This window comes from Ylistrum balloti, unplaced genomic scaffold (assembly GCF_031769215.1).
Source record: "Ylistrum balloti isolate Yb309-2 unplaced genomic scaffold, AGI_CSIRO_Ybal_v1 Utg371124, whole genome shotgun sequence".
Lineage (NCBI taxonomy): Eukaryota > Metazoa > Mollusca > Bivalvia > Pectinida > Pectinidae > Ylistrum > Ylistrum balloti.
In genome coordinates, this window is record NW_026782617.1 from 402,467 (window position 1) to 427,747 (window position 25,281).

Here is a 25,281-nt window from a genome sequence, read left to right on the forward strand (position 1 = left end):
CAAATAATAACCAACAGTCTTATTGAGCTTTGATGCTCAATGATGGTTAACATGTTTTACTCCAGTGACCTCGAAAAAAGTTAAGGATTTACTCGAGAAAACTTTGTATCACTCCATCAGTGGTATCCTCTGGTTTATCAGAACTAGTGTGTGTTCGATCTTATGAAAATTAAATTCAGATGAAAAAAATTCTTTTATGTTTTAAACAAAGTTGACAACTTTGACTCCAACAATATGTCAAGGTCATCTGTATAAGGAAACATGATCACACTCCTGTCTAGATCTTATTGAACTTGAGAAGAAGTTTCTTGAATGATTTAAACATCGCTGATCTCTTTGACTTTAAAATTATCTATGTACCTGCTGGTATAATATATGGACTATTGGTCTTATGGAACTTGAAAGTAATATTTAAATCTCTTTTTAACATATTTGAAAACCGTGACCTTAAACATAAGGTCATTTATATGACAATGCTTTCAGGTGTTCTATCCTAGGTGTCTGATTGCACGAACTTGGGTTTTACCCGGAGAAGAATACATTTTAAACATATCCGACACAAAGGACTTTGAACATATGCAAGTCATTTATTTGAGGGATCTTAACCACACTCTGTTCTACATACATAATAAATATTACTCAGGTCTTCTGGAACTTGGGAAGACTATGACAGCTTTAAATATATTTTACCCATATGACCTTGAAAACTTGAAGACTCGAAAAAAACATCATTTATATGAGGAAACTGTGAAGAACTATATCTACTACCTGAGGATTTCTTGACATTTGACCTTTGCGGCTTTGAAAATAGGTCAAGGTCAACTATATAAGGAAACTTTGTAGCACTCTATCCTAGGTAAGTACTGATACTGGCAAAATAGACAGACTCTGGGTCTTCTGGAACTTTGAAACATTGGAACTAAATGGCATATCTTCACCATGTACTGAAATAATGGTTTTATGAGCTGCATGTGAATTCCCAAAACACCATCAAGAAGATAGATATTACTTTGATATCCTACATTAATATGTGACCTTACCTTTGCCCTCTGCTGCTGAAAACAGAGGGTTCATCCTCTCATAATGAGGGGCGGATAAATATTTATATAATTATTTTCAGTGTCACTTTTTTCCCTACATGCTCTAGAGACTTTGACCTTGGACTAAATTCTGAAAATTTACTTAACGTTTCTTCTTTACACAGTAAAAGTAACTTTATCCTTCTCCTCACAATTTTAGTATAATGTTAATTAATTTAGCTATACAAGTATGACCCAGAGTAACCTTGTGATCATCAATAGGTCCATCCCCTCCTGAAGTACAGGAAACAATGAAAAAAAAGTCAGACAATTGATACATTTGTATAAAGTTACATTTTTCCTTCATGTACAAGTTCAACTACTGTGCATATGAATTAAACACGAGACCTAAAGGGCTTGTGTAGCCCATCTGATCTGCAACTTTAACGGAGAAGACCTGATAGTCCTGATTGTTAACTCTTTATATTTCTATGTTCGTTCCAAATATCATATCCCTCTTTACAGTATTCTGTTGCAGGCAATTGAGTTAACGAGGTAGCTCTCCATCTCGAAAATCTTAAAAAATGAATTTGAATAACTTCGTAGAATTTTCTCCCAGTATGATACTGACCCTTTTAGTTATCATGAAAAAATTCTGTGAATGATTTTAAAAAACTAGATGCTGGACAAACAGACAATTGACAGACACCATGTCACCAGATAAGCTCACTTGCCCTTCATGCATCAAAACAGAGTATTTAAGCAATATTAAATAATTTATGTCTAAATGTCTAAAACACGTCTCTCCAGGTGAAAGGTGACCATCTTACTTTCATCACGGAAATCTTTGACACATCAAATTTTGATGGCAATGTCTGTAGGACCGTCTGTACTAAAGCCATCTTTCTCATCTTTCAACTAATTGGTCGAAAGACAGACTTAGATATAACAAACTCCATATTGAAATGACAAACGGAAGTGTTTTTTTAGAGGAATTTTGATTTGATAATAATAGATACATTTCCATATTTTATGCAATTCTATACTTTGGCAAGAAATAGACTTCAATCTTTCCATCTCTCATTTGGCTCTGTATATAAAACAGTTTGGTTTTCTTCTTCAAAAGTTTGAAAATCAATAGTAATAATGAAATATGAGCCAGGTATTGAATTTTAGTCGACTTGGTTAACATGTGGAAGAAAAGTGCTTAAAAATAAACTAATCAGAAAAATAGTTAAAAAAACAACAAACTTTTATCTCAAATATTTTTGTTTTTTTATTTGACACTCTTAACATTCATGAATTAATATTTCAATCCACCAATATACTTAAACAGCAATCATATCTACAAACATCTGTATCATTCTTCACTCAAACATTCTGAGACAAGGCAGTAAGAACTCTTAACAGCGACCATCATAACATAACTTCGTTAGTTAATACAAAATCCTGTTCTTTTCAATTTCCATATCTTGTAAGTCCTTTCAGATGATTTGTGTGGATCAAATATGATGACCTTTGATTCTAAATAATGTGCAGTTAAAATTAAAGACTCACAACCTGGATCTTACCAGATATGTAATTCTCAAAAATTGGAAAAACTGCTTTGCATTTTTCCAAGATTGAAGTCTCATAAAACAGAGCTATGAAAACAAATGAAGAACTCAACAAATCATAATACCATCACAATGATAAACAGCTTAATTTCCCAAAAGATTTCTGATTCTCTAATATCTCTCAAGAGATAATTCCTTGTTAATATCTATCAGGTCACTGAACAAACTGTCTCAGTGAGTTGATAGAATGTTAACAAGCTGCCTTACTGTATTTAGTTAAAACACACATGAAAGACATGGCACAGCAGTTGTCACTGTTATGAGTCTATCATCATTTCAATGATTGGGTGTGTGAGAGGTGCATTGGTAAACAAACATCCCACATAGCATTTCGTACCCCAGATATGGTGACGTATCACTTTACAGCACCCTAAATCTTCTATTTCAAATCCTAGTTTACGATATACTTCGTCAGTTTCAAACATTGTGGCATTTGTATGGGGTCCATAGAACTGCAAGAGAAAAAAAATCATTGAAGTTTTTTCTAAATTGTTCCATTACAAGAAATATTGCAAAATTAAAAGCCCTATGCGTAGTAAAACCAGCCGCTAAACCAACTTTTCTGTCAGTATTTTGCTTGAGAAATAGAGAAAGTTTCAGGTCTACTGGGAATGCCTCGCAAAATGAGGGGAAATTTACCTCGTTATATCCCCATACCCATATTTTGTGATAAAAATAAATGTAAGATCTTACATGGATTTTCCTTTCATATGAGATTACGAAATGAGTCTTGTAAAATTAGAGTTTTTCATTTGATTACTTACTGGTTTTCCACAAGATGGATCAATGAAATCTGCCCAGTAATTTCCACTCTCTAGAGCTTCACAAATCTCCTTTGCACCCTGTACAAACTGTCAAGACATATAACACACAGTAATATAATATTTAAATACAGACAAAAGGAATTATCTTACCAGTGATGTTACAAAGCTAATCACTAACATTAATTCTTCTACCCATTATATTTCTTATAGACTTTACAAATGTAGCCCAGATTTAAGCATTACTTTTGTTTTGAAAATGGTTTAATATCCTCCATCAAGGCTATTAAATGTAATCCCATTTACTCTTGACCGTAACATTTTCTCCCAATCGCAATCCTCTTCATCATTCATCCTACATTTCCCCTCGCAACTTCATGTCCTCATTTTTTCCTCCATCTTATACCTCCCTTCACCAGCCCCATTTTATCTTCTACCTAACAACCCCCCATCTTTATCATAAAATCTGTATTTTCCCTCCGTTACAGGTCCCCATTTTATCCTCAATCCCAAATTTCCCTTCCTTTTTATGCTCCTTCCCAGATCTTCCCTCCCACACAAGTCTTCATTTTATCCTTCTTTCCCAAATCTTTATCCATCTTCCTATATCTCGCCTTCTTTCACACATATTTATCTCTCTTCCTTCATCTCCTGTTCTTTTCTTCCTCATAACCCTCCATAATGTTTCTCCTTGCCCAGGCCCTTCCTACTTACAGCTGCCAAAAGTGCCTCTCTCTCTTCCTCCACATCCGTATTCCAGCTAGTCATATCATTGTCTGTCTTCTGGCTGATTGTAACAAGCGTCAAAGTACCATTCATGATGTCTCGGCCGGGAAAAAGGTCTTTAAAATCTGGAATTTTCAGTAAATTTTCTCTTCAGAGCAACTTCAAAAAGAAACCTTGGTGCTTAGATAAATCTATCTAAAATAAACCGATAGATGAACCCCTACTGGTTTATCCAACGATTCTTCATCTTATATTGTGTTTTACCATAGGCATTTTAACATATGAAGTGTCGCTCAGACATTGCAAATCATGTGTATCCGTATATCCATTGATGAGGATAAACACTGATCTAGTAAAATGTCAAAATTTTTCAGTGTCTTCTCTGAAATTTTGTCAAACAGATTCTTACTCAAGCGGGCTTATTGCACAACTGTGAAATAGAATTTGCTTATAATTCTACTTAACAATAACATGTATGGATTGGCTTATTACCAGACATGGCCTTTATGCCAAAAAATACAGTATTCACCAAACCTTAGATTTTCACAAACAATATGTGCTCTGATATCAGGTCACACGGTTTTCATAAAAACAGCTCTCAACACATTTCATAAATAGCTTCCTGTGTCATTATTCATAGGAAAATACTAATGTCTACTTATGGGGCTGCTCAAAAGATGTGTATGAAGAAGTCTTCTTGTCGTAAAGATCAAAGTAGACAGAATTAAACTGACATTATACACCTACTATCAGCAGTAAAACACTCTGATTTCAAAATGTTGCCTTTTAATTGCATTTCTAACTTTGTTGAAGTTTTATAATAATAAGACACCAACAGGTTCTTTCCTCAAGACTATTACATTTACCTGGCACAGAGTATGAAACAGGTGTGTCAATAAAGAGGTTGTGGGTCATGATTCTGAAACCCAGATTTAGACAGAACCTGACGCATGAAGATAATGTAGGCTTCCATCACAGCTTTATGCAATAGAAGTGACCATTAAAATAAACGATAAATTACATCACTTTTCAAATTATAATCAGGTTTTCAGCAATGTTACAAAAAACCAACTGACTAGTTATAGCAAAACTTTCACAGCTGACAAAAAGAAGCTAAAAAACATGGCTTACTCACCTATTCTCATGAGGTATGGACAGTCTTGTGCGACATATTCTAGACGATCTGATTGACGCAGAATTTCCGAATCTTCAGACATGAATCCATCTTCCTCCTGAAACTTTACATTACAAAGGTCGACTCATGAATAATTTATTTCCACAAGTCTTTGAAATCCAGTGATGAGTACAAAACATTTGATATATACTTGTTCTAAAAAGCCTAAGACTTCTTGTGTCAAAGTGACAAGTTCACAAAGGTTTTAAGTCTGGAATCTAATAGTTTGGATTAAGATTTTGAACAAATCAGACAGGAGAAGTTAGCAGCAAATCTGAGGTTGCGAAGGATTCACAAATCAAAATATGATCTATGTAAATATTGGACTTAAACCATTTCACAAACCACTGGACAGTAAGCTACCTCTCAAGGGGAGGGAACCCAGTTATATCACAATAAGGAACATACCATGACTGCTTGTTCTAACACATTACAATGACGATATTCAGGCTGGTTTTCTAGTAAAGGTTGAACAATGTCCATGTCTTCTGGACTCTTTCTCACAGCAAGTGTTGGTGGCTTTTCAAATTTTGGTCCAATAGATCCTGGAAGCGGAAATCTTTTATTTTGAGGTCCAAATGGTCCTAAGTCTGAAGAAGTAAAGAGGAAAAAAAATACACACATGTATCTATAAGCTCACACATGAAAAGTTTTCCCAGTTTTCTCAAAAGATAACTTCATCCATACACACAAACAAATTGTAATTTCATAAAAGTTGTAAAAGAACTTTGAACTCAATCCGTACTTGTATCCAAAACAACTACCATCTCATCTGGCTACTGGTTCTTTAGGTATCAGATACTTTTTAAATATATCTCACTACAGTAAAAATATTTTTATCGTGCAAACGGAAGATTTTCTTTTGTTTTATGATGTATATAGGCCTTGCATGGAAAGCATTGTTACATAACATATTGATTTTTTTCAAAATTGAATTTATTGTGACACTATTTACATTCAATAATGTAATTTGAGAAAGATTGATCCAGTAGTTTTCTTAAGAAAAAACAATAACAAAAATTGTTCACAGTCTGATAGATGGATGGACATTACAAGTATAAAAAAGAAAGTTTTTTTAGCCAGGATAATAGTGATTATACATGTAACATCTACCATCCCATCATACATTATTACCTTGAACAACTTCCTCTGGATTAAATTCCTCTTTGCCCCATTTGTCGCTGCCATTTCCGACACAGAAGGATCGTACATGCTTTAGAGCAGTGTTTAGATTTGGTAAATAAGCCACCACTCTCTTTCTAGTCAACAACTGAAACACAGAAACAAACCCTTTAAAGTGATAATTTTTCCTTGATTTTTAAGGATAGTATGAATAATCTTAAAATGCCAAACTGATCACACAATGGCCAATGAGGTCAATGACACACATGTAGCTGTTTTAATATATCTTATCATTCCTAATAGGTTGCTATATATGTATGAACCAAAATATGGCTGACCATAATGAAATGTACTGAAGATATGACTCTGGATTGTACCAATATATATTACCGTTTTAATTAAAATCTAGCAAGTCCCAACACTGTTACACATCATTTTTTATTCAGTTTTATTGTCAGTGTCAAAACTGTTGACCATAAATACAATATTATTGTTGATAGTAGTTTGTTGTTATATCAAACATTATGTATCAACACAACTAATCTCATAAGTGTATCAGAGTATACCTGAACTTAGAAAATGTCAAAAGGACTGATTATCATATACATGCTCATAACTGGGCAATTTGGATATATACATTATATATAAGGTGTAAGGTAGAGAGCTAACACAAATATCTAAGCAAACAAACTTACAGAAGTTTATCCCAATGCTGTTGGTTTCTTCACCTCTAATCATCTTCATACTTATATGTATACATACCCTTCTGGCCATCGCCATCTCTGTCTTTCTTCTTTCAACTTTATTTTATTAGCTCTTGTTTTGCATTATCTGAAATAAACAACACACAATTCTGTTTATCTTAACCAAATTGTATGAAAACCCAGCATGAAACACAAGCATTGGTTTAAAAAATTTACATCAGTACTTTCTAGAGTAAAACATGATAGCCATCTTAGTTCTTTATTACAACAAATTAACCGATTATTTACCAAGATGCATTACAGATGAGGAAACAAAATAATTTAATATCAAATTGCCCGAATTTGGCAAGGTATGAAACTTGAAGAAGCTAGGGAGCCATTATAAGACAAAGAAACCTTTTTCAGAAAAAATTTGGAAAGTGTTTTCAACTAGAACTATTGCACTATCTAGAATCAAACAAACAAATTCAATAACAAATTCAAAACATACTACATGAACATAATCAGTTCACTGGTGTTGGCAAAAGCTATTTTACTCTGGCAGAACACGGAATTGTCAGTTTTTTCAATAAAGCAGCTGGCATTGGGTATTTTTAATGTGAAACTTACAGCAGCATGTATCTGGATAGATTAAGATTTTTTTTTTTTTTTTTTTTTGATGAGGAAGATTTTTTTATTTTTCTATTTCTGCATTTTGGGAAATATGGCACAGTTTTTGACTGGGGAAACAGTCTACAGTCTTTTCGGTGCTGTAAAACAATGCAAACAAAATCATTGTATAGATACATGTATATATGAATACTGTAAACAGGCTCCTAGCCATTGTAAATGTTTTGATGTGTTTGTGTATCTATTTTGATTGTAATATGCCCTTGTAGTGTAACATCAGGAACTTTGTCAACAGTATCAACATTAACATCAATCCTTTGATGTGAGAGGATGCACTGGAACTCTAATATATCCTCTCATTACAGAGGATTTTTCTCCTCTGAATTCAGACACATTGGTGTATAGGCAGGTTAAAATGGGTGCAACGATTTACCCAAATACACCCCAATCTTACCCAAATTAAGCCAAATCTTACCCATATATACCCCAATATACCCAAATTAAGCCAAATCTTACCCAAATATACCCCAATATACCCAAATTAAGCCAAATCTTACCCAAATGTACCCTTTATTTGGGTAAATTTGGTTATGATTTGGCTCTATTTGGGTATATTTGGGAAAGATTTTGGTGTATTTGGGTATATTTTGGTGTATTTGGGTATATTTGGGTAAATCGTCACATCGGGTTAAAATTAAATGCACAAAACGTCTTTTTCTAATTCACAGTCTATCTAATTTTACAAACATATCTACCATATCATCTAACTGAACACACACATTCTGAAAATGACTTCACATATATTACCTGTACGTGATTTTTTTAAAATCATACTGTGTAATTTACTGCTGTTTACGGAATTGTAAATAAATAATTAGTAAAATTTCATATGATTAATATCATCCATGCCGTTTAGTTATTGTGAAAATGGCGTTTTGTGTGTATATTTTTTCTCAGATCAACTAGCATTTTCCTCTACAACAATGTGACTGAGTATAACGTTAACATTGCCAGCAGAAGACAAGAGAAAAATCCTTTGTAAATAGAATACCGATAAATGAGACTTATATCTAAGACACGTGGAGTTCTAGTTCGTCCTCTCAAATCAATGGACGTTCCAAACCTGGCCAGCGGATTAGTGTGAATTGATCACAATGAATATGTGTGGTATATATTTTATGGAGAAAATAATATCAAAATGAAAATATCTAAATAGATATTGTATTCGTAACCTGGTGATTGTCGACTTACAGAACGACTGTTTCTGTCAACTTGTTTAACCATTTTAATTCCAATATGTCTAATTATGAGTGTTTATGACAAAAAATCATTCTAAACCACTTTTGTAAATGTGTTTCCATTTTCAAATACAAATAAATACCATAAATCTGTATTACAACGCCTATGATTCGTTCGTTACCTTCAGTAAATTTCCGATTTCCTTTTCTGAGGTCAGACGATTTACAGTATCGGGCAGGATCGGGCAGAATCGGCAGGATCGGGCAGAATCGGGCAGGATCGGGATAGAATAGTGCCGTTTTAATGATTTTTATAAATTTCTTTTGCATTGATATCGTCATATGTAACACATTATGAATAGCTTTTAGGGAAAAATGAAGACGTATTACATAAAATACTCATATCTGATTTGGTCGCGCAAGACCGAAAGACGATTTACAGGATCGGACTAAATCGGACGGTTTATATGTAGAATTTGGGCATTAAATTGTTTTTAGTGTAATTATTGTAGTGTTAAATGACATCAGTTAAAATATCATAATTTCATATTGATCATAAACGACCAAAAAATATATTATGTTCTTTTCACATAACATAATGTGCCGCAATGGACCGAAAGACAGGTTGCTTAAAATTTTCGGGACGTTTACAGCAGTCATGTAGAAATCTCTGTGGGAAATATTGTATTCCTATGTGCGATATGAAACCGCATGGACGTCTTCGATGCTAGTTAGTTTGCTTACTGCTTACGTTACTGTAAACTTTGTTCACGTTTTACGAACGTGACTTTACTTACTTGGATTTACTGTGGTAAACAACTAAAAGGTTTTCTTTATAACTGTGTCTCATGTACCTGTAGTTGTAAGTTCATAAATACATGTCGGTCAAAAGCGCTTCACAGTATGTGTTATTTCTTTTTACCTTTTCAGTTAACTCTGAATGCAATTGTTCCGGTTTTGCAAATTCGTCTTTTAGCGACTCCTTCAAAAAATAACTAATTTGGCGGCTTCCGGTCATTCTCTCCGAGCAGCATAAAGGTGAGAGAGAGAGAAAAAACATGTCCAGGCACTTCATTACTCATAATTATTTATCTAGAAATCTTTCATAAGTAAATAAAGGGTTTATGCATAAAAATACTAACCCTGCTTCCGATTAACGTGGTTAGTTTTTCCAAATGACGATGCCGCACGACGGACACGTCTTGTCTGGAAGTCCGCATTCCACACTCCGTGTTGGTGGCACTTGAGGTTCTTGTTCTCAGCAATGTTTTTTATGATGTATTGCTCACTGTTGAATTATCAGCTTTGAAATTAAAGAAGCAGTCATTTTTATGTAAATAGTTTAGACGTATTGAGCACTAGATAATTTCCACTTTCAAACTAGCCAGGTTTACAGTTACCTATGTTTACAGTTACCTATGTTTACATGTAGTTCTGCCTGCAGGACCTATTGGTCCTCTAAATACAGTTTTGTTTACTGGTAAACGTATAAGATTTTAGAAGGTTAAGATTTTGCTTACCGTTACATCAATGTCCTTCTCACATTCTATGAGTTCCAGTGTGTTACCCGTCCATCATATGTAAACATATTAGTGTTGACTGCTTCACTTCACTTTTCCTTTCCCATACTTATTGTAGCCAGTTTCCTCCATGAGAACAACCATGTATATCAAATGTCTAAAACCATGTATTGAAGCCAGTGGCTATATTTCATAAGTTAAAGTTGTACTTGCATGATGCTTTTGACCTAAACTTTACACTACTTTATTGAAGCTCCTTCACAAAGTCTTTGACACCGAAGACAGCAATAACCCATGTTAATATCCCCAAGGAAGCATCTTATTCTCCTATAGCTTCTACTATTGGAGTGGTCCAAGACACTAAAAAAATGTTAACAGGAAGAAGTAACCTGACGAGGTTTGCACTAATGATGCTTCAAATCTCTACCCGTACACACTACCACTTGAATGAAGGAAAATTTCCACTAACCAGTACTAGTAAGGCAAACTGATTTTTCAACATCTACACTTGTATATTTTATATAAAAATTACTCTTACTGTCACATATTTGTACTTATTTTACATCCTATGTGTTACAGCAGATGGCATACATGTATTCAGTGTTTGAGTTATCAATTTCATATTCCTTGTAGATGGCAGTCCCTTCTGGAAAAACACCAATCAGTTTCCTACAAGAGCTTTGTACAAAGAGAGGGATGACCCCTCAATATGACTTACTGGCGAATGAAGGTGCTGTTCATGAACCAGTGTTTATTATGCGGGTAACTGTTGGTGACATTATTGCCACTGGAAAAGGTTAGTTACTCACATTTTGCAAATCAGTCCGTGCATCATATTTTCACAACATTATTGTTTGAAATTTGAGCTTTATTCAACAACTTTCTTTCCAACACTTCTGGGAATGCAATGTTACAGACAAGAATGTTTGGATTGGGGGCACATGCAAAAATTAAATAATAGGCGATGGGGCTGTCATTTCAAATGAATTATGGGTAGTGGACATCATGGTATATCCATATTATATCTACTGTTAATTTTGATGGTCAATGTTTATGACTCATTGTAAAAATTCAATGAATAGAATATGAAAGTCTCTTACATAAAATAAACTGCTATGACACATATATATATATACACTTAATTGAATTTTATGGAATCAATCTTTTACATTAAGAACTGGTACAAAATTTCAAAGATTCAAATATCAAATTTTATCTCATTTTTTCTGTCACATCTAGGCACAAGTAAGAAGAAGGCAAAGCATGCTGCAGCACAGAGTGCACTCAACCAAATCCTGTGCATGCCTAACGGAGTGGAAATAAAAGAAGGATCGGTGCCTGAGGCTACCCAGTAAGCTGAAAACCCTGTAGCTATGGATTAATCTCTAGAAAGCTACTGCTATATGATGCAATGAATTCTGAAACAATTGTTAAGGATTTGAATCTCTTATTTCAGATTTCATAACCTGTAGCTATGGATTAATCTCTAGAAAGCTACTGCTATATGATGCAATGAATTCTGAAACAATTGTTAAGGATTTGAATCTCTTATTTCAGATTTTAATGATTGAGTGAGGCTTTGTTTAGTTAGATTCATTGTGTGTTGGTCTATCTATCTTATTTTCTTTTAAGCTGTAGTCAACTCAAAATTTCTTCATTTCTGAAATTGCATTGCACAACTAGTAAAGAATGAGTCCAAATAAGTCACTTCATATTTGTATGTACTTTATCATTGTAATGATGCTTTAAGGTTCTTTCTTAGTTTTCAAGATTGAAAATACTAAGTTGTTTTTTCAATTTTTATAAGATTATGAGGGGAATGGAAATCCATGGTTTGACAAATGCTCTTCCCTATTAACTTTACGACAAACCTACCTCTTATGAAAATTGAGTTCTCTACATTTATTTTAATTGTAAGTCAATTATTTCTTTCTCCAGACAGAGCCAGTCAGACAGCGAAGAGCTGGGAGCTGGTAATCCTGTCGGGGAGCTTCAGGAGTTCACACAGAAAAGACTCATTAAACCCCCCGTGTATGAGTTCACTACCGAACAGGGCCCTCCTCATGCACGCGAGTTTGTCTGTGTGGTCAAGCTCGGCAAATTCACTGAGAAATGTAGGTAACAGATAACAACAAGGAATGTTACAGTGTGCATGCAAAGTATAATGAAAATAAAACCATAAGCTCTAACTTTGATATAAATATATTTCATATACAAACCTGGACCAAGTTTCTCAAAGCCTTCTTAGAGTTAACCAGCAGTTGGCAAAAAAATTGACGTCACTTTAAGTCAAGTACTTTCAAAGCAAAATTTGCAAATAGAAATGTTAATATCGTTTGTTAGAGCAAAGAAATTTTTTTATGCATATACATTTTGTGATTTGAATTGAAAACAAAATTCATTTTGCTATGTCGTTACAGGTGAAAATTTGTTACATTTGATTTGATGAAGACAGAAATAAATAAAACATTGTTTGATCTCGTTATACAGCTACAGGGCGGTCCAAAAAATCAGCTAAGCGTGCAGCAGCGGCCACCATGCTGATGCACATCAAGAACTTGATGCAGGATGGAGAAAAGACCACGAACATTGAAGAATCTGATGACGATGATGAGATGCCACTGGTACGCTTATATTCTGTTGCGGAATAGTAGAATCTCCTTTTTATGATGTAGACAAGAGATCAACTTGATCATATCAGTCTTTGATGTTAGTCTAGTGCTGATCTTCAAAAATCTTATCCCGAAGGATAAGATTTCTGTCTTGATCACACAGAGATGATTACTTTTCTCACACTTTCCTATTGAAAAAAGTTCTTGTTATGACGGTGAAATCAATACACCATGATATCATTAATGGTGCAGCAGTCATAAGATTTGAGGTGAATAAATCATGTTATTCCTTAGTGATACAGTTACACTACAGATGGGGATGAAGTGACATAATGAGGAGTGACAACATTTTAGAATAATGTTGCATAAGAACTGTATTTGCTTGGGTTGATGGATCAAAACGAATTCATCTTTTCTTAAGTTTTTGAGGAAAAAAAGGAATTCATATATTGAAGTTGGGGAAGAAAACCAAAAGTTTAAAAACATTTACCCAAGATTCAGCTAATCTTTTTATTGGATTGTTACTGAAGCAGGGCCTGGTAAGATTGTGATAAAATAATGATAATTCATTTGCGTGTTTAGTTTTATTCCTTACACCAGATCAGAAGCAAACAAGCTTGAATTTATTCATTTTCCATAGGCTGTTACAGCATGATAACATTTTGAGTGGCCTTGTGAGTAAGAACTGATCATCAGTTTATGAATAGACCATATTTAAAAGCAAAACAAGGAGATGCTAAAGTTTTTTCCATTATATCAAAAACAATGATTTTGGTGGTTGCACTGGCCCTTTCACCTAGATGTCAAGGGTTTGATTCCTGGAATGGATGTGAAAACGTATAGGGTCACCTGCCTGGTCACATAGGTTTTCTCCAGGTCTCCTCCCCTAGGAAGACTCCTCACACACTTCCATCTGGGTCAACAAGAGTGATTAATATAGAAGGGGAAAATTTGTTTTTCAATTTTTGTAAGATAAATACAGTTTAATTTTTTGAAAACAAAGAATCTCCTATGACCAGAATTTAGTCTTTCCTTCTAACTAGTTCATTAGGGTTGACTCTTGTAAACAAATTATCTCCCACAGGTTAGTGCAGGTTTGGTCAATCTGAGTAAGTAATGTCATATTCTCAAATGAGAATAAGGTAAACAATGATAAAACCACCTGGTTATTACTAATTCTATCTGGATGGATGATACAGACACGGGACACCCACTAGTGAGTTTGGCGTTGTCCTTAATTGTTTCAATAAGGTATGGATCTGTGTCACATTCCGCGTAGTTATCATTTTGAAGATTTTATTGCTAATATCGGCCTATGTAAAGTGGTGATGTTGGTGAATGTTGTGATTTCTTTTATTCAGATAAAAATATTGATTTTTTTTTTCATTTGTTTAGTCATCATCAGAGTTAAGAGCATCCTACACCGCCCTGAAGGAAGGCAAGAAAAAGATCCCAGTACCAAACCCCCAGCAGAGCAAGGAGATCCAAAAGTTTTACGAGAAAATCCTAAAAGCAGATAACAAAACCATGCAAAAACTGAAGAAACAGCCACTGAACGCTCCATCAACCAACTACTGCCAGATGCTACAGGAGATTGCTGAGGTCCAGCGCTTTGAAGTCAGTTACATGGACATCGCTGAATTGAGTGCTTCAGGTAATTCACCTATTGGTTTCAACACTTCAGGCCCCTAGCATCCTAGACGAGTGATGAACCAGCTGTATGTTGTAGCAAGGTTCATTATTTGGCTATACTGGATGTGATTCTTAAATTGAATTGAAAGGTGATATTCACTGGTGCATCTTTTTTAGACTCCTTTGTAAGAAAGTCTATGATGCAGAAATATCAGAGGCTGCAAGTGATATTCTAATTAAGTAAAAAATGTAAAAATATATTGATTACCCCATGCTTGTAATTTATTTAACCTAAACGCCTCGATTAAACCATGGATACGGATTTAGAATTGGAATATAGGTTGTGGAGGCTCAAGATTTACAAATATTGTAAGCTGTGACTTAGTTTTTATGTGTTTTCCTTTGTTATGGAATTGGAAATCAAAACTTTTATTGGGAAACAGAAAAAAAAATGACCCCTTATGTAATGCAATGTATATACCGGTATAGCTTAAAGGAAATGACAAGTAAATTGTACGTTCATCAGCATGTAAAAATTGTGAGATATCTTACAAATTGTTGGTGACACAATAAAGTCACCATAAAGCTGCCAGTTGTGTTCCAACTGTATCTATGTTTACCAGTCTGGCGAGAAAAATTATGGTAATTATGGTAACGTGTAATGAGGTGAATTTTATAACACCTCACTGGTTTACTATAAGACATGTATAGACAAGGGCATTTTTATTTTCCAGCCCAGCACCAGTGCTTGGTCCATCTGACTACCCTACCAGTCGCAGTTTGTTATGGAACAGGAAATACGGTAGATGAGGCCCACGCCCAGGCGGCCCACAATGCACTCCAATATCTGAAGATTATGACGAAGTCTTAACAAAGTTCCCCAGGACGTCCCATAGCCTCACTTTGAACAAATGGTTGCTATGGCAACAAACTGCCATAATTAGGACTTGTATTCAGTTGTATGTAATGTTTATTTATCTTTGTTATTTTGATGGAAAGTAATTCTAGCCAGTGGTGATCAATGCATTTATGTTCACGTTACAGAACTATTGGAGATAAAGTGTTCAGTTTTTGATAGTTACATATTATATCAAGTAGCATCTATTTTTAGCCATGTTGTTCAGGAAATAACTTTTAAATTCGTAAAATATTGTTGATGTTAGAATCTCCATTGACTCCATGGAAAAAGTTCTCTATTTTTTGGGGTGTTCATATGATTTAAAAATATGTATTATTTTTGTCTTAAACAGAGGTAATTTTTTTATTTTTAAAGTTTTGGAAGTAATTTGCAGACTCTTGAAGCCCTTTCTGATTTACATATCAAAAGAGAACATGTCATACCAGACATTTTTTCACTTGATATTTTCTAAAGTGTTTATTGGAGTTCCAAAATGACATCTTAACATTTAAATTGAATGCTGCATTTATATATATCTTGTAAATGTGTATAATATACAATGCAATATTTCATAGAAATCGTTTAGGTATCAAATTGTAGTGTTAATGATATGTCGAAAGAGCCGGCCTCTTAAAACTTCAGAACAAGAACCTTGATGGCATCACTGAAAGATGTATAACATTTTAATACATTATATCATATTTCTCTAATCCTTTCATTATCATGTCAAATTGACTTTTTTTGATATTGTTAAATGATTTCAAAGTTTCATTGATATATTATGTACACATATTTAACTGTTACAACTAAAAATCAGTTCTCCAAACATACAGGGTGTGATAGGAAAAAGTTATTTAACTATACGGTATCAATATTCAGATGAGAAAGAAACTATTTTTCTGTGCGATTAGAGTAATTGCCTTTAATTTGATTACCAAGGGAGGCTAGTCAGTTAGGACTGACGTACAATAATTGTAGCTATTTTTAGCCCCTCTACTCTCTATTTCAAACATACAGTGTACTAGTTTAAAAATTATATTGATCATATCAAATGTCTATTTAATAAATTTGAAAAAAATATTTTTTTGAATTATGAGCTTTTTAACTTAATTTATTAATTGGAGAAATGGAATTTATAAGCAAAAGGATGAATATTTTGTTATAACTTATATACAGAAATGTTTTAGAAGGTAAATATGAAATTTTATGAAAAGTTTTGATTCTTAACAGAATTTAACTGTGACATCAGCGTTCACCTTTTTGTAATAATTTAAGGAAAATATATGATATTATTACCTCGTCAATAGTATATGTCATTCTTTTAACTCATTGTTCCTCATCTGATCAATATCTTTGTTGATTTTTGATCAGGTGAAACAGAAACACTTGTGCGGGTCAGTATGTGTATATGTTTGTGTTGTTTTTTGATGATATTTGATATCGGCAGTCAGAGTCGCTGCTAATTTGACAACAGTGAGGTTATGTAATATCCTGGGAAGGATAGCATTTTATTTTATTTTTTTTTTTTTTTTATACAACTGTATTTTTTACCTTTACTTCCCTATTTCTAGTTAGGTATACATGTTTTACCAGCGTTGATGTGTACAATGGACAACAGATAAATATCTGTCACTGTGTTTATCATAGTAATGTTTACATTGTATACAGTGTAGATGTATGTATGATTCATGCAATAAAAATGTACAAACATTTCTATTTGTTTGTTTTATAAAATTACATTACCACATAAACATGTCTACACTTACAGAAGTTGTTTTATACAAGAGATTTTACCTCCCGACAATAGGATAATATTGATGTTATCCTAACTCTGAGGAACAGAGAACAGGACATGACAAAGGAAAGATTTATGCCAAAACCATTGAAAACCTGGGTGCTCCTGAATTGCAAGTGTCTTCTACATCATAAGCTGACAGGTTTTATGTAAATCTTGGTCAATGTCACATTCAAAACGAGATCAAGGTGCTCAATAAGGAAACAGCTAAGTTATTACTATTCCGTTTGAGTGAAGGATACAGAGACACCTACACCAGTGACTTGAACATTGTCCATATTTTCAAGAAAGGGCAGATTTTTGTCATTTTCAAAATGGTCACAATCTTGAAAACCTTATTGCAACTTTTCTAAACTGAAACTTAATTTGACACAGGATTTCCACTAATGAGTTCCTTGTGGTCCACAAATATTCACTCAAATGCCATATTCAACATGGCAACCATAACTGCCATCTTGAATATAAGACGAGACTATCACTAGAGTGGTGTGTATGGTCAACAAACGGTCTTGACTGCAATTCAAACCCATGCCACATAAGGCTACATTTGAAAACTTTTAAGTTTTATTAAGACAGGTCTTCCACTGATGAGTATGTAAGTTCCTGTTACCAAATGACATTTAGACTCATGTCACATTTAGGATGTCCACCTTTGAAAACCCTTTTTAAAATCTCGTGATCACTATTTTTCCTGTATGGAAAGTCCCTTCTTAAGATATGTCGATATGATTAGCTCTGAATTTTACAATTCTCGAATATAACTAAAAGGAAAGGAGGGAAAAAGAATGGCGCTTTCAAGGTACAGTAGTGGACTCCTATCCTTCTGGGGAAAGCTATATCCTATTCAAGGTCAAGGTTACAAAAACTTATCAAAGGTCAAATTGAAGTAACGACATTTCTTCATCAAATCAAATTATACTAACCGGGTTTATCAAAGAAAAAAACTCCCTGTACAATCTGCCTGTAACCCTGTGACAGTTTTTCTTGTTTTGTATTAATCACACGTGACAATTACACGGCAGACGGTCACCAATTGCTGTCTTCCGTTTTCTGATTGAAGGCACTTTGACAATATAAGAGCTAAAAACGGATTCCGAATTTTGATGGTTTTTTTTTCTCGAACAAGTCAATCACATATTTCAGAGAGGTGGTATTAAATGTTTTCAATGTCCTTGGAACCTGAACCCGACATGTATATATATATATGTGTGTGTGTGTGTGTGTTTGATGCTCGTTGGTCTGCCTGTTGACTCCATTTTCGTTTATCTTGTTCTCATTTGAGAACGTGATATTACTTTCTTGGCTAGACTAATATTTATATGGCGGATGTCGATGATGACGGATGATTGTGTTGACATGTTGGCATTTTCTGCTTGTTTTCGATAGTGTTACTAATTTTCACATATTTATCTTTAACACCTTTGGAGTCGCGCTCCATACAACTGAAATTTGTAATTTGGACTTGTCTGTATCTATCAATAACAGAAAATGCAATTTTAAAATGGAGAACTCGGTAACTAAAGGAACTTATACAGTACTGCTATGATAGCTGTACAGAGTAACTCGACCGGTTTCAGAACTCTGATCTGGAAAATGCGTAAGTACTAATACATGGACGGACGGACGGCCTAACGCATGGGCAGAGCTCAATCATTTCCCGCAATGGCGTTTCGCTGGGGGTAATAGGGACTAAACAAATTGGGTACACCGTGTCGCGTTGCGTCATCCGTGAAAATCGCGCGAAAAATAACATGCCGTTATACGTTGTTTTGACGTCACTTCCTGCAGTAACATTCTTCTGAACAACGTTATTTTCCTCACGGAAACACTTGAATAGTTTGGTGTATTGTGAACATGAACGCTTGCTTTCATATACAACATGGGGAAGCGGTCACGTTTCACAAGATTTCGTGATCAAGTGGTCAGGTTTTTAAGTAACATTCGAGTCTGCATGCAAGAGTTATGGTTTACCATTCAAGAATTATGTACACCCGAAGAAATTTTCAACAGAGCTGACAGCCACGAGGGATTGATTTCGCTAACTGACATTTCAAAACCTCAGAGAAAAGACCAATGTACAAACTGTGAAGAAATAGTGAAGGTCAGTATGGCGTGTCAAACCGATGCACAGTTATTTAACAATGCACTGAAAGCTTTAGGAAACTCGGCAGATGATTGTAATTTTGGGAAAACACTGAGACATGCAAATAAGAAACATATATCAAAAACACCACAGAGCGAAGATGCTTTAGAGGGATCAATGCAACAAAATAAAAGAAAACCTTCAAATTTCAACGAAAATTATAGTGCTGAACGAAATCGTAGGCAAGCCGCCACATCTAGTGCCCCTGCCCGTGTCACACGTTCTTCGGAGCCGATAGCAACTCAAACCCCAAAACAGACACGATCTGCTGGATTTGTTGAGAAAGGAACATTAATGCGAGAGGGGAGTATTATCAAACCACAACGCCAACTGAAAGGCATTTTCCATCCCTCTGTTTTCAGCTCGTCTGCGAGAGACACGAGGGGATCAATTATTTCGAAGACAATTTACCATGCCGGTAGACGATCTATCGGAACTTCAGCGATAGTTAAATGCCATGACGCGTCTACGCAGACATTCCTGAGTATAATACCTACAGAGATTTTTCTCCCTCCATCAACGACCCCATCGAAAGTTAATAGAAAGACAAATGCAGTTAGCAGTAACGAAAGTGAGGAACTCATAAACCAGCCGAAAAGTATACAAGACAACCAAACTGCTATCGCTGAAACTCAGGAATTACCAAGTAACAATGTGTTTTATTTTAAAGCTATTTCACCAAGTTGCAAGACAAAGCTTGATAAAGAAGTGAAAATGAATATCAATGTAATGGTTGACAAACAAGGAAAGACAATGAATTCGACCGAGAAGGATTTGTCTGTAACCGAAATGTCAATGTTTAATGATAAAGCCAAGATGACACACGAAGCAGGTGGGAAAGATAGAAAGTCTACAAGGAAGAAAGAACTTCAGTCGCCTACCCAGTCAAACGGAAACAACCAAAAACTTAAAGCAAAGAAAATTTACACGACATCAAAAACGCCTGATGAAAACGACCAATTGTCGACTGAATCCAAATTAGTTAAACCTGCAGAAACAAAGATTGATTCACCGAATTATATTAGCCCAAACACAGTTACTGTTCCCAATGTCGTTATGTGCTCGGACGGAAGGACTGAAAATGGCGATGCATACGGACGTGAAAACTACATTAAAGTTATGCTTTTGAAAATAGTGGAAAGAATCCCGCATATTAAGAAAATGAAAGCAAGACAAGATTCATTACCAGAAGACGACCCCGAGAGGGACCGTCTTTATAAGACAATTAATAAGGAAATAAAGAACAATATAAATGATGGTATGGAGAAATTCTATAAGCATTACAATGCACTACAGCCATCAGAAAGGGCTAATACAGCGGAACTAGAAAAAAACTTCCTCATGGATTTGATCACGGACATGAAAAAAACAGACAATGAATTTCTTGCGGAGGAAACAAAGGCACACGAAGAGGCGCACCTCAGGAAAAAAGGTGGTAACCAATTTCAGTATCCGGAGGTAAAGAAATTGAAGTTGGATACAGATATGGAAGCTAAACATAATCATGGAGTGAAACAATCGCAGGAATCCAAGAGATATGCACAAAGTTCCGAGAACACGCATATTGAGATAATTCAGCCAGCGCCAGCGGAAGTCGAAATAGAGACGAAGTCAAAACATCGAAACAAATCCAGACACCGAAAAAACGTAGTGATAGAAAGCGCAGCACCGCTTCCCGAAGACACCAGAACGTCACATCCGGAACCAAAGAAAGAGGACCGGGATGTAAACATTGTCACGTCAGAGGAAGAAATACACAAGAAAACAGAGGACGCGGGGAAGTTAGTTGAGGAAAACTCATCTGAAACCGGTTCTAGTGAGTACGGCGAGATTATTGATTTGATGAATGACTTTGAAGATGAAGCTCATCGTGATGGTCTTTTAACAAACTGGGACGCAACCCCGTTTGGTGATATTGCCGAGTTTTTCGACAGAGGCCACTACCGAATCGACGGTCAAACAGTTGTTAGCAAGGGAAGCAGAGCAAGCAAGGTAGATGTGCGTCCACAAAAGGTAAAAAGACGAGGCATTCCAAACAAACACCTTCAAAATACAAACAACTATCTGCAAGAGAGTGCCGGAGACATATCAAAAGACTGGCTGTTAGAGGAGGAGGATGTTAATGAAACCAATGCTTATGGTCCAGTTCTTGAGGAACTTGTAGAACCTTTAGGTTCAAATATAGCACATGAGACTTTGGCATGTTTGGATGGAACCGAAAAAGGGAATGACCTTCTTGCCAACGAAGAACCCGTGGTTGATACACGGCATCTGCAGGATATGCCTTGTGATGTCATCGTAAAGAAAAAAGGTGAATGTGATTTACTTGAGGAAAAATATGCAGTTGGCAAACAGCAGAAAAACAAGGCTAAGCCAAAAAAGAAGAAAGCAAAGAAATCGACAATATACGCCGTAAATTATAGTAATAACGCGGATGATGAATGGTCTGACGACGATGACGACGATGACGACGAGAGTGACAATGAAAGTAGTGATGAAACCAACCAGTTTAGCGACGATGAAACAGATTGTGAAAGCGATGAGTCAGAAGACGAGGCTTTATATCAAGCTAGAATTGCACGATATACAGAAATTTTGCAAGCAATCCCCCAACCAAACATGATGGCGAACACCAAGTCTGCGAATCTGTAAATGTCTTCGTCAATAGATTTAAACGCGGAAGTCTGAAGATTAAGAGTTTCTGTCCCTGTCATTTCGAGTTGCTTAACATTAGATTAATTCCTATATTGACACTTCAATTGAACTGGTATAAATATTGATGTTTCTAGTACAATTAAAATTATGTATAATCACAAGGATTGTTTGTTTTTTATGCTTGGTAGAATCTAAAATGTGAGTCTCACATGCAGAGACATTACATACCTGCCTGTAGAAACTATTCGAAATAACTTTGAAGTCTCAATTTGAAGTCTCTCTCCTTTTGCTAGGGTAGTGCGGGGAAACTAGTCACCGTCCAGTCTTACTTCTATACACTGAATGGCTAGAAGTAAAATGTCCGGAGTAAACGCTATATGCGGTAATTTCCTTATTCCATCTTCATCGAGTAAGATTTTAAATTTCCGGATTAATTACTACATACTGTATTCATAGGTTGACATCAAAACTAGGTAAAACTTCGGGATCAATTCAGAATCTTCAGTCCGGACTAACACATCACTACGTACACTCAAGTTCAGAATCTTTAGTCCGGACTAAAACATCACAACGTACACTCCTGGTCAGAATCTTTTGTCCGGACTAAAACATCACTACGTACACTCCAGGTCAGAATCTTCAGCACGACACCGTACACTACAGGTCAGAATATTCAGTCCGGACTAAAACATCACAACGTACACTCCAGGTCAGAATTTTTGTCCGGACTAAAACATCACTACGTACACTCCAGGTCAGAATCTTCAGCACGACACCGTACACTACAGGTCAGAATTTTCAGTCCGGACTAAAACATCACTGCGTACACTCCAGGTCAGAATCTTCAGCACGGCACCGTACACTACAGGTCAGAATCTTCAGTCCGGACTAAAACATCACTACGTACACTCCAGGCCAGAATCATCAGCACGAAACCGTATACTTCAGGCCAGAATCTTTAGTCCGGACTAAAACATCACAACGTACACTCAAGGTCAGAATCATCAGTATGACACCGTACAATCCAGGCCAGAATCTTTAGTCCGGACTAAAACATCACAACGTACACTCTAGGTCAGAATCATCAGCACGACACCGTACACTACAGGTCAGAATCGTCAGCACGACACCGTACACTACAGGTCAGAATCTTCAGTCCGGACTAAAACATCACTACGTACACTCCAGGTCAGAATCATCAGTACGACACCGTATAATCCAGGCCAGAATCGTTAGTTCGGACTAAAACATCACAACGTACACTCAAGGTCAGAATCATCAGTATGACACCGTACAATCCAGGCCAGAATCGTTAGTCCGGACTAAAACATCACAACGTACACTCCAGGGCAGAATCATCAGTACGACACCGTACACTCCAAGCCAGAATCGTTAGTCCGGACTAAAACATCACTACGTACACTCCAGGCTAGAATAATCAGTACGAAACCGTATACTCCAGATCAGAATCGTCCATCCGGAGTGAAAACGCCACACCTTACACTCCAGACCAGAATTGTCCATCCGGAAACAACATTTCGAAATTTACTGTACAGTGCACTAAAAATTTTAACACGGTTAAGACACAACTGTCAGTACAACAAGCAGACAAATGAAAAAAAATCGCGCATCTTACAAGTTTCAAATTCTCAGGTACATTAACATCGGATCAATATTGTAAAAACATCAATGCTCGGCTGTACCTTTCGTATAACTGATGGTGTTCAACTTTTCTGTCACGAGATCCACACTGCACAATACTGCACAATAACTTAGGGATCTGAAAACTGTCGACGTTATTACCGTACAGAGCGCCTTGTCGGTGCCATCTCGAAACCTCTCCGGACCACGTGCACAACAATGAATATTGGGTTCTTGAAATTTATAGTGGAAAGCATAAAGATACATTATATTACATTATGTACGTGTTTTGATCATTGTAAATATTACTATTTTTCATAATGTACTCTACAGTTAAGAGATAGTTGCAACCAACTCTATGAACAGGACCAACAGTGAGAGGTCAAAATGTCAACGCCGGCGGCCATGCCCAAGTCAATACATGACGTCAACTATCCAATGTTATACGAGCGAAGCTCTTTACCTGTAACATGTGCAAGATCTCGTGTCATGGAGCATAGGTGCTGTGCACTTAATCCGTAGTTAGTGTTAATTAAAAGAAAATACCATGACAGCATTTTTGCTTTCCTGAATTTGTTTGGCTTACTTTTAGTTATTACTGAACAAAAAGTTGATTTTACACAATTGAAATTTGCTTGACTGAGGTTTAAAATATATTCCTTAGAGTACTCGGCGCCTAACGCCAATCAGTATCATGACGTCATAACATATACACAAGCACACACAACGCCAAACAATAACTGCGCGATCGACCACTCGCTGTAGTGCGCCATATTTGAATTCCTTGAAACACAAACTAGTCAACAAAAATTTATTTATTTATTTTTTCACTTTCTACCAAGAATGCAATTATGGCATGTAAGCTTCACTTTTTCCAGGATGCCGGACTCATATTGCGTTTTAATCCACGTTGAAATCGTTGTATACAATACTACAGAATACTAGATAATGATTTCAATGTCTGGACAATTACAAACCGATAAAACATCATCTTCTTCTTCAATTATGTTTCTGGTACATTTCAAATGTAAAATACGTTGGAAGTACTTTTTGCGGGGATTATTATTTTTTTGTCATATGCTTAGAAAAAAATTGGCCAGCGTTCCTAAATAACACGAAGTCATAAATACCCAAACTATCCCAATCATGCCATCAAAACAGCGTTATCAAACAATGATAAAACAAACTTGTCGAACTGCTTAGCAACATCACTTAGACCTCAGAAGCATTAGTGATAAATAACAATCCTGGATAGACGATAATGGAGCATGGGAGTGCCTAATCACTGTGTGACAGGAGCTCCACGTTATAGCAACATTTACCAACAGTTTATCTTGTTCTCACGTCACATTCCGGTATTGGGTACAAACGATATGTACCTTCCGGTCTCGCGAGATTTCAAGACGGGTAGGTTAT

General features: G+C 35.7%; 2 protein-coding genes across 2 annotated transcripts; one reads left to right on the plus strand and one right to left on the minus strand.

Moving 5' to 3' along the window:
• Positions 1-2,282: 2,282 nt before the first annotated feature.
• On the minus strand, positions 2,283-9,169 carry LOC132560855 (cobalamin trafficking protein CblD-like). The gene is made up of 8 exons (XM_060225559.1): positions 9,152-9,169; positions 7,181-7,249; positions 6,431-6,566; positions 5,705-5,886; positions 5,258-5,360; positions 4,111-4,247; positions 3,400-3,486; positions 2,283-3,087 (listed from the first exon to the last, which is right to left on the minus strand). The coding sequence occupies exons 2-8, from the start codon at positions 7,196-7,198 to the stop codon at positions 2,893-2,895; spliced, it is 858 nt and encodes a 285-aa protein (XP_060081542.1). The 5' UTR covers positions 7,199-7,249; positions 9,152-9,169; the 3' UTR covers positions 2,283-2,892.
• An 817-nt stretch (positions 9,170-9,986) lies between these two features.
• On the plus strand, positions 9,987-17,343 carry LOC132560845 (RISC-loading complex subunit tarbp2-like). Its single transcript, XM_060225537.1, has 7 exons — positions 9,987-10,007; positions 11,123-11,285; positions 11,729-11,840; positions 12,428-12,603; positions 12,980-13,113; positions 14,497-14,755; positions 15,468-17,343. Exons 2-7 carry the CDS (start codon positions 11,123-11,125, stop codon positions 15,602-15,604), a joined length of 981 nt encoding a protein of 326 aa, XP_060081520.1. The 5' UTR covers positions 9,987-10,007; the 3' UTR covers positions 15,605-17,343.
• The last annotated feature ends 7,938 nt before the right edge of the window (positions 17,344-25,281 follow it).

What these genes read in the sequence shown, in the direction of transcription:
- LOC132560845 (XM_060225537.1), top strand. Translation starts at nt 11,123, where the DNA reads ATGGCAGTCCCTTCTGGAAAAACACCAATCAGTTTCCTACAAGAGCTT. An exon ending in CATTATTGCCACTGGAAAAG is followed by an intron (nt 11,286 to 11,728) that starts GTTAGTTACTCA and finishes TGTCACATCTAG; the next exon opens with GCACAAGTAAGAAGAAGGCA. An exon ending in TCGGTGCCTGAGGCTACCCA is followed by an intron (nt 11,841 to 12,427) that starts GTAAGCTGAAAA and finishes TTCTTTCTCCAG; the next exon opens with ACAGAGCCAGTCAGACAGCG.
- LOC132560855 (XM_060225559.1), bottom strand. An exon ending in TGTTAGAACAAGCAGTCATG is followed by an intron (nt 5,361 to 5,704) that starts GTATGTTCCTTA and finishes TGTAATGTAAAG; the next exon opens with TTTCAGGAGGAAGATGGATT. An exon ending in TCCATACCTCATGAGAATAG is followed by an intron (nt 4,248 to 5,257) that starts GTGAGTAAGCCA and finishes TGAAAATTCCAG; the next exon opens with ATTTTAAAGACCTTTTTCCC.